The sequence below is a fragment of the Theobroma cacao genome, chromosome 4, assembly GCF_053813885.1.
Source record: "Theobroma cacao isolate CCN51 chromosome 4, ASM5381388v1, whole genome shotgun sequence".
In the NCBI taxonomy this organism is placed as follows: domain Eukaryota; kingdom Viridiplantae; phylum Streptophyta; class Magnoliopsida; order Malvales; family Malvaceae; genus Theobroma; species Theobroma cacao.
In genome coordinates, this window is record NC_142642.1 from 35477217 (window position 1) to 35495972 (window position 18756).

General features: G+C 33.7%; 1 protein-coding gene across 2 annotated transcripts; it reads left to right on the forward strand.

The window, feature by feature from the left end:
* Nucleotides 1-3143: 3143 nt before the first annotated feature.
* Nucleotides 3144-18621, forward strand: LOC18602735 (NADH dehydrogenase ubiquinone complex I, assembly factor-like protein (DUF185)). 2 transcript variants are annotated; one of them, XM_018120387.2, is made up of 14 exons: nt 3144-3342; nt 3421-3497; nt 3777-3888; nt 4378-4460; nt 5318-5383; nt 6456-6556; nt 6845-6963; nt 7931-7971; nt 8477-8565; nt 15190-15358; nt 15443-15559; nt 16861-16905; nt 17417-17545; nt 18122-18621. In XM_018120387.2, the coding sequence occupies exons 1-14, from the start codon at nt 3282-3284 to the stop codon at nt 18254-18256; spliced, it is 1344 nt and encodes a 447-aa protein (XP_017975876.2). In that variant the 5' UTR covers nt 3144-3281; the 3' UTR covers nt 18257-18621. The 2 variants fall into 2 exon arrangements, with proteins under 2 accessions (XP_017975876.2, XP_007034380.3); XM_007034318.3 differs by lacking the exons at nt 3777-3888; nt 4378-4460.
* The last annotated feature ends 135 nt before the right edge of the window (nt 18622-18756 follow it).

Genomic DNA, 18756 nt, shown 5'->3' on the forward strand with positions numbered 1-18756 from the left:
GGTTTCTTTTCATGTTCCAGACAAAACATAGACCTGAGCTAAATTAATGCTCCAAAGTACAAACAGAGAGAATCAAATATTATCATTGCCTGCCTTGCTTCTAAGTTCCCCCCCCCCCCCCCCCCCCCCCCCCCCCCTCCTTTAAGCCCTTATTTTTCAAAATTATTCACAGTTTATTGTTCCTTTTTGAAAAAAATACACTAGGAAGAGTATGATCACAGAGTCCTCTGTCTGATATATCATTTTGCAGATTTAATTTGGATCAAGTTGCTGAAGGTCTTTATTTCTTTTTCCTTTTTCTAATGACAATCCAAACCGACCCAAGTTGGTGTAAATCTGCAACTTGCAAGAAAGAGATATTTCATGGAACTTTTATTACCTTTAATTCCTTCTGATGAAGTGTATTTTACTTTGCCCGTGGAACCAAAAACATGGACCATTGCCTCAATGGCGACTTACAAAAAGTTTATTTTTGACAAGGAGTCAGTTGTCAACAAAGTAATCACTTAAACAAAATTGGAACCATGCATAGCTTTTTTGGGTAATATAATATGTTCTATAAATTATATACAATAGATTTTTTTTAATATGATTCGTATCAAAAACAATGCATTTGAGGCATGATTAGGTTTGCAGGCAAGCCACCCTCCACCACCCTATTGGAAAGAGATTAAACTAAACTAAAACAGGATGTAGACATAATTTGGCCAAAGATAATTCACTTGTTTCTTGGTCTTATCTTATTCAAATAGTACCATAACATTAACATATTTTATACACATGAAGAATAGCCTATTTGTATACACTATCTAGAAGCAAGCTGGTTAAGACGAGGTTCTCATACATCAACCTAACTCCCTAATAATGTTTTAGCTCATTGATAGGAGCAATTATTGATGGTAGCCTTGTTCATGGGTTTTGACTTTTGATTTGATTGTCATCGATTAAGAAAAGCAGGGGAAGCAGAACATATTTAGTCACCTAGTTTTTTATCTAAGCAATTGTTAAGTGGGTTGATTTAAACCAGTGAACGTGATTTTGGGTCCCCCTCCACATTCTAAGATTTTCAGTAAAATGAAGGCTGCTCTCTCTCGTGTTCTTTATGGAAAGGAATTGGTCTGGGACTCTTTCTAAATTATGGCACTCAAGAATTGAAGTCAACCTATTGGAGAGGCCAGGACCACTCTTGAACAATTCTAGTCTTCTGGCCGAGTCCCCAACCAAATCCACTGTAGACTTTGATCACATAGGCAGACAGATATGAGCCAAAAATGGTTCCACCAACCACAATTATTTAGTCAATTATAGGAATTACATGAAGACTATGAAACCCATAGTCTCTCAGCAACTGACCTTGCATTTAAGGAATACATTCATTGCCACCTATGATCTTTTTTTTTTCCTTTTCTGATGTTTTCTTTCCCAACAAACAATATGAAGTTATGTTGATGTCTGCTCAAAGAACAACACTACAGCTCATAATTTTGCTGGAATATATCTATCGTACCTCATGATTCTAAAAATACTTTAATCTTGACTCTAGAGTAAGAATTAGTAGTGGTTGCAGGTGCTTGCATCACTACAGTTTGAAATTCTTTCAGCTCCTAGCCGGTCACCACTAAAATATATATATGTTTGTTTGTCAAACCAAATATCAGATATAATCCTTTCCTTCCCTTAGTCTTCCAAAGGGAATACACCAGGGTACTTGTTCATGTGAAGTGGGGGATGCTGCAGTTCAAAGTTATCTTTCTGGCTGCAACAAGAATACAGCCATTAGTAGCCAATTTTGAAGCCAAAAAACAATTGAGTCCAGATGTGTCACATGGCACAGTTGATTATCAATCCACCCTTAACTAATAGATCAACTGCCCTTGATGAGTATTAAATTAAGAAAGAATCAAAAAAGATAAAATAAAAGAAGATGGAAAGGAAAGGCAGTTCAGGCAACAAAGTAAGCTTTAAGCATACAAAGCCAACCCTTATTTTAATCAGCCAATGGACATTTTTGGATAGAATCATATGTATCTGCTCTATGTGTGGATTTGTTTATGACTAAGCAAAGAGTAAATAATTAAAAGCCCCATACACCTTTCTTTAATCTCCTATCATTATTTAGTTAGTTAGTTCCTTCATAAATAATACTCAGACTACTTAGATGATCCTTCTTGAACATACACCATTCAACAATACAATAAATAGAATAGAATACTTATTAAATAGATGAAATTCTTGAAAATATATGTCTGATGATTGAATTTTGCATATGTTAAGTCTTTTTATGTTTTCTTGTCACAATTAAAGAAAGGGTTTTGTACTTTTTGTTCCATACAATAATGACATAGAGTACCAAAAATAAACAAGTTGCTGCAATTTGATAGAAGCAACTTGCTTGCTTGCTTGCTTTTGATATGAACAGTATATTATTAATTCTTAAATAGTAAGTATTTCCTTGAGGTATAAATCCCATTGGGGTTGTGGGCCTTGCATGGTCCTTTCATAGACCATTGGTATTTCATTATCATTGAGCAGTATTCAAGTACCATACATTTTTTCTTCAAACAATGTCAAATAAACCAAGGACGTTTGTCCTGCTAGAAAAACCCAATTCTTTCTTTTTCCTTTCTTTGTTGGTACAGCTAATTTCTTGTAGCCCATCCCTATTTCTTCTCTCATATAATACATGGATAATAATTGACAAATGCCATGGTTTCAGTAAGACTTCTAGATGTCTTCATCCACACAAACATTAGATGTTCACATAGTAGAAGGTTGAGGTTGCCTCCATTATGATTCTTTGAAATTCCTTGATTTGTTAGCTTGAGAAACTCCAACTCAATAATGTAATTCAGAACCTAACTAGTACTTATTTAAGGAAACATGTACTGTTCTTCATTGACAAGTAATATCTAATCTTGAACTTTCATATCTATTGTGATTATTACTTTCCTCTATTAAGGAACATGTACAGTAAAATTCCTCTGAATATGCCCCTTAAAGAAGTACCTAACAATGGAACCCAAGTTTCACTTTTGTTTGCATAGACAAGTGAGACCAATCCAAGATAGCCTCAGGCATTTAGGCCCAATTAGTGACATCACAGGCCGACTGTATCTTCTCACAGCCTCCTTCCACTACTTATTATTAAAATCATAAAAACAGAAGAAAGAGGGAGAAGGGGCGGAGGGTTTAAGGAGTCCCACTCCCCAATCAAAAACCCAGAGCAAAGCTAAGCTAAAATTTTCAGTTTCTTCAACAAAGAATACCACCTGGCTCAAGTCATGCTCTCTCGTTCCCACACAAACAAAAAGCTTCTTCCTTTCATATTCAACAAGCTTAAAGGTTCTCTCTTTCTCTCTCTCTCTCAAGTGTAATTTACAGGTTTGCATTTTCTCTAACTCTTTATTTGTTTCTCTCAAGTTACCCCAAATGAGCCCTTTACTCCACCATTTCAAGCTCTCTTCTCCACCCACATTGTTGGAGAGAAACCCATTCTTGTAAGTTATTTTCACTTCCTCTCCACTTTCAATTCCAGGGTTTTTCTTTTTCTTTCACTTTGTTTTGATATTTTGTTAGTATTATTGCATTGTGCTAATTGCATTCAAATTTGTTTGTTGTCATTTCATTGTTTATTGTACTCTCTAAATGGGATTTTTCTTTTTACTTGGTTGCTTTGTGCTGGCTTGCAGTCGAAAGCTTGATCATTTGAATTGCGTTGATTGTAATTTATGAAACTTTGGTTGATGGGTTGAATTTTGTTGATTAAATTGTGATAGGTTAGGGATTTCATACATAGGGCATTGTACGATCCGAAACATGGGTACTTCTCACAGAGGTCAGGTTCGGTTGGTATGCTCGAGAGGAGCATAAAGTTCAACCAACTTGAAGGTATTTTTGGAAGTTTTGGGATTTTGTTGCCTGTAAGCCCTTTGAGATGTAATTTTTTGGTTGTTTGTCATTGGATTGCTGGTGAATTTTGAATATAATGACGGGGATAGTTAAGATACCAGACACCAACAGATTAAAAAAAAAAAAAGCTTTTCATCAAAGGATATGATTTATTGAAGTAGCTTTTAAGACTTCAATACTGATCACTTATTAGCTTGATTTAGTTACATTACTTTGCACAGGCCGCCGAATTTATGCTTATAGGATCTATGCTGTGCTTTTTTTTTTGTTTCAAGTGCTGTGCTTTTATATATGTATATTTATATATATACACTTTTTCATAATCCACCATTACAAAGAAATGCACAAACTACAATAGATCACTGTTATAAGTGAAGTAGATGTGGTCCTTAAAAAAGTTATTTGTGGATGCTCTTTTATTGTAGGCTATATTGCTAATGCTAGCACCAAACTTTTGGCATGTTTTAGGAAGGAAAGCTTATATGAAACACTTGGATAAAATATATAAGCAGAGTGGCATTGCATGGTTCACCCCTGTGGAGCTTTTTAAGGTAACCCACTAGCAGTAACAACCATAACATTACTGACACTGGAGCAAAGGCCCACTTATTCATTTATTTCTTTTATTTTTATTTCAAGAAAGAAGCTTAGTCTTCTCAGTATTACAGCATGTATTGTGGTTGGACATTGCTCATGCTACTTTTCCTGTTAATGCAGAATATGATTTTTATGGGTTTTATATTGCCCTTTTCACTTTTTCTTGTGTTCTTTTAGACTGTTGAGATTAAAAATACTTGAAGAGATATGATATCTTTTTATTATGGCTTTTATGCCAATAAAGTTCTCTAATTGATGCAATCATGTATGGATTAGATTTTTATTGAAATAAAATATTAAGGAAACTGATGTTCTTTCTAGTCCCTGGCTTCAAGAAGACCAGTCCTTTGGCTATGTAATTTACATGTGCCTTCATATTAAAATGGCAGTTTGACTTACTAATAAACATCAGACATGAGATGGTTTTGCAGTTAAGACATTGAATTCTTTGCATGTATTCTTGAATTTAAGGTGGCCATAGGAGTATGAGCCAGGAAATAAACATTGATTTATGTTTTATTTGATTTTCTCTGCATCCTGCAATATGATGGTTACTTCTGATTACTCTCTCTTTCTCTCTGTATGCATGAATGCAAGCATGTCTGTGTGTAGGTGGGCGTTTGTTGGACGTGTGACTGTGTATAACCATTTGCGTATTGTTGATCTCTTATTCTTCTCCATGGCCATTAAACTATTAATTTAAGCTTCATTTATGGCAAAACTGCTAACTCCTTTTTCACTGCTGGAGCTGTGTGGGTGTATTTTTTTTCTTTTTTATTTGTTGATGTTGTGAGCTTTATCTTCCTTGTAGCCATGGTATGCCCAAGGAATTGCTGAAGCCATAATGCGTACAGCAAACCTTTCAGTTCCACTAAAAGTGAGTTTCCTGTGTCTCTTTATATCAGAAAACATACAAGCTGTTGGTTTTTATTCTTTGAGCTTCCATTTGTTTTAATCTATTTGACCTATTTAAATATTTTTGTTAGAGAAACTGTTGTATGATTTTTAGGGAAAAGCACTATTTCTCAATTATGGATTATGATAACTTTCTATAGTGATCTTGATAGTATACATGTTACTACCATAGATAAAGGGATTGCTTGTGTTGAAAAGTAGAACTTGTAAATTTCTGGTATAAATTTTGGACTGTATGCTTTGGGACTCTTGGTTTGCTTCTAATTTCTCTTTGAATCCTCCTGAGTTAATGATTGGGTACAAACATTGAGCTGCCCTCATTCACAGTTTCATTTGGCAAATAGAAACTGAGACAGTAGCCAGAAGACGCCAAACTTGTGGAAACCAATTCATATTTCAAGATCCTAATATGTTTATCTAATTATGTGTGTTTTGTATATTATAGAACCTAAACTACTTGTGTTTCCTAAGCACAATGATGGTTTGCAGAGTCTCAGAAGCTATGATTTCTTAAGAGGCCCTTAGTATTCATGTGCAAGCTAGGATTATGGTACTGGTGAACAAATAGTTCTTGCAAAGGTGCAGTATCATAGTTTTATAAGGGAAATAATCTACATTCTGAAACAAAAAGATGAGTTTTTGTCACTTTATATCTGTTGTGCTTATCAGTGGTTATCTGGTATTGCATTAATCAAACTATGTTTGAAAAGATTTTGGATTGTTAATTATATTTGATCTTGTTGTACTCCAAGGATTAGCCATTCATGTCTGGTATCCTTTTTTGTAGAGTACATGACAACCACCTTGTTTTTGTATGACTTCTACAAAAAATAGACCTACAAAATGTAGACTCTGTTTGAATTGTTTATCTACATAAATATGCATCTTTTTGCCAATTTGTAACTCTGTAACTAATGGTGATATTTTGATTCAGCCATAAATTTGGGGGATCATTGTTTATTTGTGGATATAAACCTAATTTTTTAATCGATTAAACTTAAAACTTGATTCTGCTTCTTGTTATGTGTGCTCAGATATATGAAATTGGTGGTGGATCTGGAACTTGTGCAAAGGGAATAATGGATTACATAATGTTGAACGCACCTCCAAGAGTTTACAACAGTATGACATACACGTACGCATGTTAATTATACCTTTATTTAGCATGACAAACCCTAACTTCTTAGCATCTGATTGCTTATTTTTTGTGCATTTTTCTAATAAAAGCTAACCACGTTAGCTTTTGTATATGTTGCCATTTATTTGCCTTTTCGGTAAGATGTATTTTGTGCTAATTGAATAATTACTTTGTCTCTATTTATTTTGGACATGCTGATGGCCTGCATCCATGAATTTCTTGCTATCGTTGTTTTCATCATTTTAACACTGTGTTCAATCATGTGAAGTTCTCTGTTTTCTGCAGCTCAGTGGAAATTAGTCCTGCATTAGCAGAGATACAAAAACAGACTGTTGGAGAAGTTCATGGTCACCTATCAAAATTTAAAGTAGAACACCGCGATGCTACTGACAGAAGTGGATGGGGTAGGCACCTTCAGTATTGCCCTTATTTCAGTTCCATTTTAATAATTGTTAATTTTAATAGATGCATGTGATGCCAAGAATGATCCTTTTAATCTTCATGTGATTGCTTGTGTTAGGTTTCTGGACTCTGAACAATGTTATTTTCAAATGTTTCTTTTAGCCTTTCAAGACTCTGAGTTTGTAGAAATGGGTGATCCGTTTGATTTTCATGTATCTGCATTTAAAATTACAGTGTGCTGGGTAAAACAGAGAGGTAGAAGATGCCTAAGAAACCCAATGCTTGGAGAAGAGATAACTAAATTTAAGCAACTACATTACTTCTATCAACTCACCTACTGTAACTTACATAAAAAGAAGCAAACTTCCATCATACAGTCGGTTTCTATAAGAGATCTGTTCAAATAAAGCAAGCTTAAAAATCTCAAACCCAATTATTTCTTACTTCTAACCAGAAACTCATCATCACTGACCCTAAACTCTGACACGGGATTGCTTCTTATCCATTCTACTGCTTCAAATTGGATTGTATACAAACTAATATGAACAGGGAAGTTTTAACACCCAAATGATTGTGGTTCATACTTAACACATTATGAATGTGTTATTTTTTCTGTTTTAATGGTAGCCCCCGTAGTATTTGTGTACTTCTTCATGCATTGTGAAGCAAAACTTCATAAAAATGAGAAGATGCTTCAAATAAGCAATAATTAGAGATACTCGCATATGTTCCAACTGCCTTGGTGCTTTCTTTCTCTCTCTCTCTCCAAACAGCTGTCACAAATTCAGTATTCTGTAGTTTCTGTGATTCATTAGCCATAGAAGGGAATGAAATTTATGGCATCTGTATCATAATATCTCATCCATGTTCTCTTAAATGATTCATTAGTGGTATGCCTCTCTTTTTAGCTGTTTCTTGTCTTATATTATCAATCATAAAGAAATTTAAACTAGTTTTCATTTTTAACAGGAGATGTGGAGCAACAACCATGTTGGGTAATAATGCTTGAGGTATGCTTTAGCTTGACTCTATCCTACCACATCCATGTGGCTAGTTTTTGCTACTTGAGCAATGGGTAGATAATTTAAAAGTGTTCAGTTTGCACATTTATTGCATTGATGTAAATAATAAATGATTAGGTCAAGTATTAAGAGTAGAGTTAAAATGATAATAACAGGGATTTGGGACTTCTTTAATTTTACTTGTCCCAAGGGTGATCAATATAAACTTATAAATGTAGGTTTTGACTAGTTGCTATGAAGATGATCTTTTAGAGCTGATGGTTAGACCAGCTGATTATAAATTGATTGTAACAAATTCCTGCTATGCCATGTGAATAGACCCTACATCTTAACCTTGTCATGCTCACTGATACCAAGCTGTTTTCATGAATAAAAGAAAAAGATATTTACCTACAAATTTTAATAGTTTCTGGACAAGCTTCTATTAGAGTCCTAGTGGATCATTTTACATCCTGCATACAAAATTATATTTATATTAATGCTTTTTCCACAGGTGCTTGATAATCTTTCGCATGATCTTATCTATTCGGAAAATCAAGTTTCCCCATGGATGGAAGTATGGGTTGAGAAACAGCTTGACAGGTATTCAGCACTCTGCAGATAATTACAGCTTCCACATATTATATGTTACAGCATGACTTTAAGAGCGAGAGAAGGAGAGAAACAGAGGCAAACCCCAAACTAAACTGATGTGGCATAGCACCATTTAACCTTTTACCCTTCACGTCTTGGCCCCATAGTTATAAACTAATACATTCAGGCTACCATGTGGACAAAAAATACAGGGCAGCAGACAACTTGAACTCCAATACCATGTTTATTATCCAACTCAAAACCATGTTAAGCATCCAATTTAACAATTAGCGGTAGGTAGAGATGCCCAACCTATATATAAAGCCACAACATACTCTAGACAAATCAACATGTGATAAAGCCTCTTAACAGTGATATTATGTTGTGAAATAAGTCATCAAGTTCCTATTGAAATTTATTGATTATTTTCTGTTTAGAAAATAGAATGATGAGGAATCCATTGAAATTGATCATTGAGGCATCATTGTGAAATAGTCATTCAATCTTAATTTTTAATCTACAACTTATGCAAATGCAGAGAAATTAATCATCTTGGAGGTGATGGTGAAATACTTCAAATAAGCTTAATAGCTCATAACTTGTGTGCAGTGCGCTCTTAGCATGTTTGTAATACTTTCGACATTGCCTACTAGATTATGTTGGTGCAAATGGGGTTTAAATGGAATTGGGTGAAAAACCTACCTACAAGCCAATAGTCACATTGTCACTTTATGTTACGTAACTTTTGAGCTAAGATAGTTTTTTATTATGTGTTATAATTTTTTATTTTGAAAATGTACCAACAATCCCCCATCATTTTCAAAATTTTTGAATACCAACAATTTTTTATCTTGTGCATAAATGAGGATATCCCGCAGATTTGAACCTTCACTTAGTGAGTGTGATTGGTTTTAGTTTAAATTGAGCGATTGACCAAACATTAAACCATCGATTCTTCATTTGACTAGTCAAGCTACTAAACACACACAAACTTTCTCATTCAATTTGTATCCAGTTTTGCTAACAAGTTTTATGGCTTTGTGTTTTGGATCTATTCATGAGTACTGTTAAAGTCAAGCCTTTAGCTCCTAGAAGCGGCCACACTTCCATTCACGTAGGTATCCTTTATCGGAAGTACCTTGTAGTTATAATACTTTAACATATGCATGTTATGAGTCTATTAATAACTTTTGGTCAGTCTTACCTTACACATTATGGGAATTAAGCACTATACACATTGGCATAAAAAATGTAAATTAGTGCTTGCAATCATACATGTGATAGAATGGTCAGTACCCAAGCCTTGTAGGTTGGCCACAAGTGTCGAGGTAAGCTCCAACCATTGGAGGTTTAGTTGATAAGCTTGAGACCTATCCCTTTTGAGGTCTTTATTATCAAGTTCTTCGGACCTTTGGTAAACAGATTTGCTAAATTTTTATAAGATCTCACATAACTTATTGTGACTATACCATCACTAATTCTGTCTTACAATGCTATGTCGAAGTCCAATATATCGACTTTTTCCATTATGTGCTTGATTTTATTAATTTCATACTGTTGCTTCATTATCACAATGTATCAAGATTGGTGCCATTGGTTTAGGCCTCAATGAAATTTTATAGAGTAACTCTCTCAACCATTTCGCTTCTTAGGTGGTAGATGCTAAGGTTATAAATTCAATCGTCATGGTAGAGTTTGCTTGACAAGATCGTTTATTAGAACTCCACGAAACAACACCCCCACCAATTGTAAAAACCCAACCAATTGTAGAAGTATAATCTATTTTATTTGAGTTCCAATTAGCATCTGTATACTTTTTTAAAATCGAAGGAAAACTTAAATAACAAATACCATAATTCATTGTACTCTTTTAAGTACTTTAGAACTCTATGAATAACATACTACTGTTCTTTATTTGGATTACTTGTAAATCGACTTAGCATCCCAGCCGCAAAAGCAATATCCGGCCTTGTACACACTATAGCGTACATTAGACATCGAATCACCCTTGCATATTCATTTTGTGCTATTGGCTTGTCTTTGTTGGGTACTAATCTTAGATTACAATCATAAGGCGTAGATATTGGCATACAATCTGACTTGCCATATTTCATTACAATCTTGTTAATGTAATGAGATAGAGACAATATTCGGTCATTATTGTCTCTCATTATTCTAATACCAAGAGTAACATCCGTTATGTTCATATTTTTCATGTCAAAATTGATTGATCAGAACCTTTTTGTGTCCTCTACTTGTTCCAAATCAGTACCAAAGATTAATATATCATCCATATATAGATAAATGATGACATTTTTACCGTTATGGAACTTACTATAGACACATTTGCCAGATTGATTGATCTTGTAGTTGTTAGTTACCACAACTTCATCAAACTTTTGATGTCATTATTTAAGCGCTTGTTTTAATCTATACAAGGACTTTACAAGCTTACAAACTTGCCTTTCTTGATCAGGAAAGACAAACCCTTCAAGTTGTTCCATATACATCTCTTCATCTAATTCATTATTTAGAAATGCAGTTTCAACATCCATTTGGTGAATTACTATTTTATGTATAGATGCAAGTTCTATAAGCACTTCAATTGTAGCTATTCTTGCTACCGTTGCATATGTATCAAAATAATCAATACCTTCCTTTTGTTTAAAGCCCTTTGCCACTAACCTTGCTTTAAACTTATCTACGGTTTCATCAACTTTTGTTCTTTGTTTTTTTTTTTTGAAAATCCATTTGTAGTCTATTGGCTTGGAACCTGGTAGAAGGTCTACCAACTTTCAAGTTTTGTTTCCTATTATCGAGTCTATCTCATCTTCTATTGCTTCTCTTCAAAATGAAACATCTCGAGACTTCATTGCCTCTTTATAAGTTTGAGGATCACCTTCTCCTTCTACATTAAAACAGTAAGATAAGTATTTACATGTTTATTCTCTTGTACCGTTTACTAAGTACATGAAAAAATCGGATTCATACATCTTTGCTTTTCTAATTCATTTACTTATTTGAAGCTCAATAGTTTTCGCACCATTTTTCAAAAGTTTCACTTTTTATTACTAGTCCTTTGAGTTTTGGAATTGAATTGAACCTTGTTTCATCGAAGATATCATCCCTTGATTCTATGACTGTCATTGGAATATGAATCATTGGATTCTATCACCATGAAACGATATGTTTTACTATGTTCAACATATCTTATAAATATACATGAAACGATGGCTCGACATCCTCAATCATTTAAATAATTAAGTTTTGGCTTTCTTTCTTTCCATAGCTTATAAGGAGTAGTTTTACTCCTTTTGTTTGAGATTCTATTTAGTATAGGGCAAGCCATTTATAAGGCTTTGTCCTAAAATCCTTTTCCCAAACCCGAAGTAGAATGCAAAACATTGACCATTTTCGTAAGAACTCGATTCTTACGTTCCATTACACCATTTTGTTTTGGTGCGTACAAAGCGGTAATCTCATGAATAATACCAGTGGACTCAAAACACTTGGTTCATAATATTCACCTCCTCTATTACTTTGAAAACATTTGATAAGGCTTCGTCCTAATAAGGCAAGCCATTAATTAGGCTTCGTCCTAAAATTCTTTTCCTAAAACCCGAAGTAGAATGCAAAACATTGACCATTTTCGTAAGCACTCGATTCTTACGTTCCACTACACCATTTTGTTTTGGTGTGTACAAAACAGTAATCTCATGAATAATACCAGTGGACTCGAAATACTTGGGTTCATAATATTCACTTCCTTTATCACTTTGTAAACATTTGATAAGTAATCCACAATACAATTCAATTTCATTTTTATAAATTTTAAATTTCTCCATTACTTCATCGTTAGCATGTAATAAGTAAACATAGTAATATTTAGAGAAGTCATCTATAAATGTTTTGAAGTATTTCTTTTCACCAATAGATGGAGTACTAGACATATCACAAACATCGGAATGTATTAATGCAAGTAATTCGGAGTGTCTTTTACCTTAGGAAATGAGCTTCTTGTGATTTTAGTAACCATGCATATCTTACACATATAATTATTTCTATTAATATTAGGTATCAATTCTAATTTAGTCATATCATGCATTCTTTTATAATAAACATGACCTAATTCATTATGCCTTAAATTAGACAATGTTGCTTTACTATCATAAACGTTAAATGAGGTATTAATAAGTAGAACTAGTAACAGTTTTATTAATATTAAGCTTGAATATATTTTCACATAAGTATCCATTTCACATATTGTTCACCTTTTGTATGAACTTATTTGCTTTAAATACTAATTTAAAACCATATTTATTCAACAAACCACCCGACACACCATTCTTTCTAACTTCTAGTACAACATAGACGTTTAGTACAAGTATTTTTCTAGAAGTAAACATAAGTTCCATGTTACCTTTTCTTTTCATTTGTGTAGTGGAGGAAACTCTTGTACAGTATGGTACATAATTTAATCATGTATAGCACGGTTCCATCAGTAACTATTTGTAAAGTCTTGAAGAAACTCTTATCGTTACATACATGTTTAGTTGCACTAACGTCAATCCACCATGCTCCATCATCTTAGAGAAAATTGATCTTGGAAACCATAGCCACAAACTACTTATTGTTCACACCTTTTGTCTTGTTATTCAAAAGTTTATATTCCGCCTTGAAACGTCCAAGTTTGTTACAATGAAAAAAAGTCCTCGTTTTGTTCATTTTGATCTTATGACTTACGTCATTCATACCTACGAAATGTTTTATTTTGTTACGTGAGACCGATATGTTTGATAGTTTGTGTTCCATTACATGAACCTTTGAAGACTCAAGATTCTTTTCATTAAAATCTTTGACTTCTTGTTTACAATAACTTTCTTCTATTCAAAGATGATTATTAAGGTCCTCGAGAGACATTTTTTCTATTTTATGTTTGAGAGTTTTTTTAGTATCTCTCCATGAGAAGGGAACCTTATCAATTATAGAAGATACCACAATAGCTTCATCCATTTTAAGACTATATTCTAAAAGCTATTTAGAATGCATTTAAGCTCATGTAATTGCTCTATAACAGAACGATTATCGACCACTTTGTAGTTATTGAAACGACTAACTAGAAATTTTTTGCTACTTGCATCTTTGACAATGTATCTTTGCTTCCAATTTGTCCAAAAATTGTTTTGCAATAGCTTCATTCTGGTATGCATCAAACAATGCATTCAACATTCTATTAAGAATGTGTCGCATGTATATGTAGTCATCATTATCCCATTTTTGCCTCAAACGAGTTTCATTTACAGATTCTTTATCACCTTCTTCATCTGGTTTTGGTGTATCTAGAACATAAGCAACATTGAGAATTGTAGGGAGGAAGTGCATCTTTTTCTGTCATCAAATAAAGTTTCCTCCTTCAAAGCGATCTAACTTGACAATGTTAGTAGCCATCTCTTTAAATGAAGCCATTTTGAATTCCAACACCATGTATATCTTAAAATTGTTGGTACAAATAGGGTTTAAATGGAATTCAAAGAATCGGCAAAATTGACTTCAAGACGAGTTTCTCAATAGACGCTATCGTTAAGACTTATTTCGCCTTCATCACTCGGTATGCAAAGGGGAATAATTGAAATAGTTTTAGGGATACAATGAACCTAACATTTAACTTTATCTTGCACTTTACAAAAGTAGACTACTAGATACACTCGAGGGTTTGGAAAGTTATTTGATCTTAGAGTTTATTTTCCATTGCAAGTAGATTATAAGGAATTTGAACGTTTTTGTAGTTGATGAAAATTTAAATGTTTATGTTAATTTAAAAAAAAAAACACTTTTTTTGCTTTTAATTTTTTTATTTTTATTTTATTTTTGTTTTGATGTGTCAAAATGGTTGGCAACAGATCCTTTATATAAGCTTGCAAGTATCTCTTTTTTTAAAGATACAACCCTTTCATCATGGCACTATTTTGTCTAAGACATTTTTACATTTTGCAAGACAACCTTTGGACAAAGGTATTGTTACAGTAATCATCTTATGAAAGGACAACCATTAATTTCATAAAACATAATCTTTGAGCTATAATTTGAAATGATAACTTTTCATATTCAAACTTTTGAGTTGTGTTTTTTTAATTTGTCTCATAAATTTTGGATTCAGAGGTGTTTCTACAACATGTCATTTTACTAAGAAACGTAATCATTCACATGAAAAACCTACCTACAATCCAATAATCACACTATGTCACTTTATGTGACATAACTTTTGTGCTAAGATAGCTTTTCATTATGTGACATAAGTTTTGATTTTGAAAATACACCAACAGTTTATTCACACATCAATGTATATTGTCCAAATTCAAAAGTTGGAGTTTCTTCTGTTGAACATCCTACTTTCCTCAAAGAACTTCCTCTTGGCCTACTTATATTCAGCTCTATGGTCAAGGAACATATCTTTTAACAAAGCTACTCATTTCAATTTCCAATAAACCATTAATGTATAAATACTGTTCACTAATTGGTTAAAATTATTTCCTGAGCTTTTACATAATGTGATTGTGCTAGCTGGTCATTGCAAAGAATTAATATCTTTTCATTATGTTGAATGATCTCTGCTGACCCTGGTTCCTTTTCTAGGGAAGGACTATCAGAACTATATAAACCTTTACAAGACCCATTAATTAAATGTTGTCTTGAAATTCTGGAACTAGATAAAAGCAATACCAATCAAAGCAGTGCTGTTTCAAAAGCATGGTCTAAATTGTTTCCAAAACCTCGAAGATGTTGGCTTCCAACTGGTTGCATGGTAAGTAACCGTTAAAAGAAGTGATTTCTGTTGCTCAAAGTTCAAACTACCCTTTTGCAACAATATCCCTTTTGACATATGCAGAAACTGCTAGAGGTTTTACATGCAGCATTACCAAAAATGTCATTGATTGCTTCAGACTTCAGTTACCTACCTGATGTGAAGATACCCGGTGAAAGAGCTCCACTGGTTTCAACCAAGGTAGTTTTTTATCATTTACGCTGTTGACTTATGTTTTTCTCATTATCTTTATTCTTTGTTCCATAGTATTAAATGCTCATTTAAGATGAACATTGCTGCTCTACTATAAGTTTATGTGAATTTGCTGCAAATACTTTTTGCCTCTTCATGTGTCCATGTTGCACATAAATTTTCAAAATTTCTCTGTGCTCATACATATGCCTTCAACTAGGATTCTTGTCTTGTCTAGAACTAACCCTCCTCTTTTTGTTTATAGTAGATAAAACAGGGGTGTTAAGATCTACATCAAGCTAACCTCTTTTATTGGCCAGGAGTTCCATCATTGAAAGTTGTGCTTAGGTATTTGAAACTGTGTCATACCCTGGTTGGTAAGAAAATAAATGAAGATTTGTAAGTGCTTGACAAAATCTGATACTATGGTAATCTCACCATCTCACAGAGGGTGTCTAATGAGTGCTGATTATTGCTGATAGCCTCCTGCATACCCTATTGCCTAAAAGACACTTTGAAGAGTAACATCCATAGGTCTTAAAACAGGCAGAAGCGGTGGTTGTGTGGCTAGAGTATATTCTGCTATAAGATTGAGATATTATTTGAATCCATAGTATCCAGAACTTAATTTTAAGATTGATTTTCATACCCTTGTGCCTAAAGCTGTCCTAGGACAGGGAACTTTTCATCAATGAAGATGACTTTATGCTTCTATAGCTAACTAAATTTGTTTACTTAATTTACATGGCGAATGAACAAAAATAGACATTTGTTTTGTATGGAGTTCCTAATTTTTTAATTACAACAAATTCTAAATTCAACAACTTCCATGTCTCTTCAAAACTGCATTGATTAATTGATTTGATATGGAGAAAATTGCAATAGGAAGAAGTTGACCTAAGTTTGTTAAATTTGAATTTTCCTCTCATCGTTGCTTATTCGGCTGCTGATTGTAGTTAAGCTGTAACATTTCTAAGAGCATAACTTGGTCAAGGAGAATATAAAGTTTACTGTTGGTAATTGTTGTTGTTCAGTAAAGCCAATATAATTGGCAAACAGCCATAATCCATCTAATGCTAAATTTTTTTGTCTAGACATGCCTGAGATCCATTACGCAATTGCTCAAATATCAGGGTCACCAATTTTGAACAGAGAGAGAATGATTAGAAGCCTAGTTAGATATTTTTATGGTCACCAAAGTCAATTTTTTAGTTTCCAGGGAAAAGCGGACAAAAAGCTTGTCAATGAAGATTGACATTTGACTCCATTTTGGCTTTTAAGTCTAACCTCATTGACCTTTTGTTCTGCAGAAAGATGGCTACAGCTCAGATTACAGCAATTATCTGGATGCAAAGGTGCTTTATTTTTGTTTCCTTTTGACTTTTGGCAATCTCTTGTTTAGATGAGATTATGTAAATGACATCATAAGTAAATAAGTACTGTCTTCGAATAGTGGTGGTTTTTTCTAACGGGATAAAGCTCTACAACTATGAAAAAGTGACCAGAAAGATAGGCAGAAAACAGAGGATTTCATCACTATTATTAATGTACTATGGAAATCATTTAATAACTATATCTCCTAAGATGCTGAATCTAATATTATGTGGATCAATTCTTTGTAAAGCCCTTCAACTTTAATTAAGTGTCAACAACCTTTCCCATTTTCCAAGTGACAAATTCTAGAAGACCTGAGATATGAAGGCCAAGCTTACATTCATCTTCAGTCTATGAATGTGTAGCACCATGATGCAAATAATACAATAATACAAGTTGATAAATCTTGCAGTATAGTTTTGTTCTCTTTAATTATCAGATTTCAAACCTATCTACATACTCAAGATTTTTGCTTGATTCTTTCTTGCACAGGGTGAGGCTGATATCTTCTTTGCTACTGACTTTTGGCTTTTGGAACGCATTGATCATTACTGCTCTGGATGGCTGAAACTGCAAAAAGATAAATCATCCACTCAGGGGAAGAAGAGGCGCACTATCACTGTAAGTTCACTTCTGTTATGATGTCGGATTTCTGTTTCTAATAAAAAAGAGAGTAATTTAGGAGAAAAACTATTAATAGTGGCTGACTGGCTGGCTTATTGTCAAATTTCAAAACCATGGAAGGGTATATTTCTAAAACAGAATCAGGCATTTAGTGATCAGCCTACACTTTGCAGAAACAATTACAAACATAGCAAGTCTAGTTGGTCAGACTCGGTAGTCCTAAACTTCACGATATCTGTGTTAGAGGTGGCGAAAAATGCATTCTCACAATTCCAATTTGCACCAGAGAAAAAAATTATTAATAGCAATGTGTTAGTCTAACTACTTTGATGAACATGCAGTGTAATAACTCTACATATAATAAAATTGTTAACAGCACTGTTGTTGGTTAGATCTACCTCTTCTTATTCCAGAAGAGGATTTTAGTCCTTGCATTTCTAACATTTCCAGGGAAATCCCTAAAATTGTTGCATTTCTAAAATTTCCGGGATCTTAGTCCTTGCATTTCAGAAAAGTTTTACTTTTTAACAAATTTACTGTCAGTCACATGTTTCCCCTTTGCTATCTTTGTAGCTCGACACATCTTCATTCATGGAAGAGTTTGGCTTGCCTTCCAAGACAAGAACAAAAGATGGATACAACCCTCTTCTGGATGACTTCAAAAACACTAAATTTTATCTGAGTGTTCCGACACATAATATTAAATAAATTGTCAACGTCAAATTCTAAAACACTGGCCGCTTCACTTTCTGGGAGTAACAGGTTTAGAATACCTCAAGGATCATGAAGTAATGAGTTTAATCAGATGTGTTGTGAGTAGCGTGCTGGTCCCAGTGTTGCCATTTCTTAGCTCTATGGTTGTGCTATTAAAATTTTTGGACAATTGGAAGCAAAGCAGTCAGGCAGCAGGCTATTGGTGGGGTACTGGACTGGCTTGCTATGCATGCCCAAGAGATGCCTCATTGAGCACCAATGCATAATATAAGGAGTTCTGAAGACTTGAAGAAACTTGGAAGAAACTTAAAGTGTCAATTTTTCTCATCTGAATCAAAGAAGCTTCTATTTTTTGTTCATTTATTTCAACCACCGAAATAAAGAAACAATAATAATCTAACCTTTTGCATAGAAAAAAGAATTATAAATTTTGCTTTCATGTACACTGACGAAAGTTTTAAATTAATAGAGAGCTGGAACATTAGCCTTGAAGT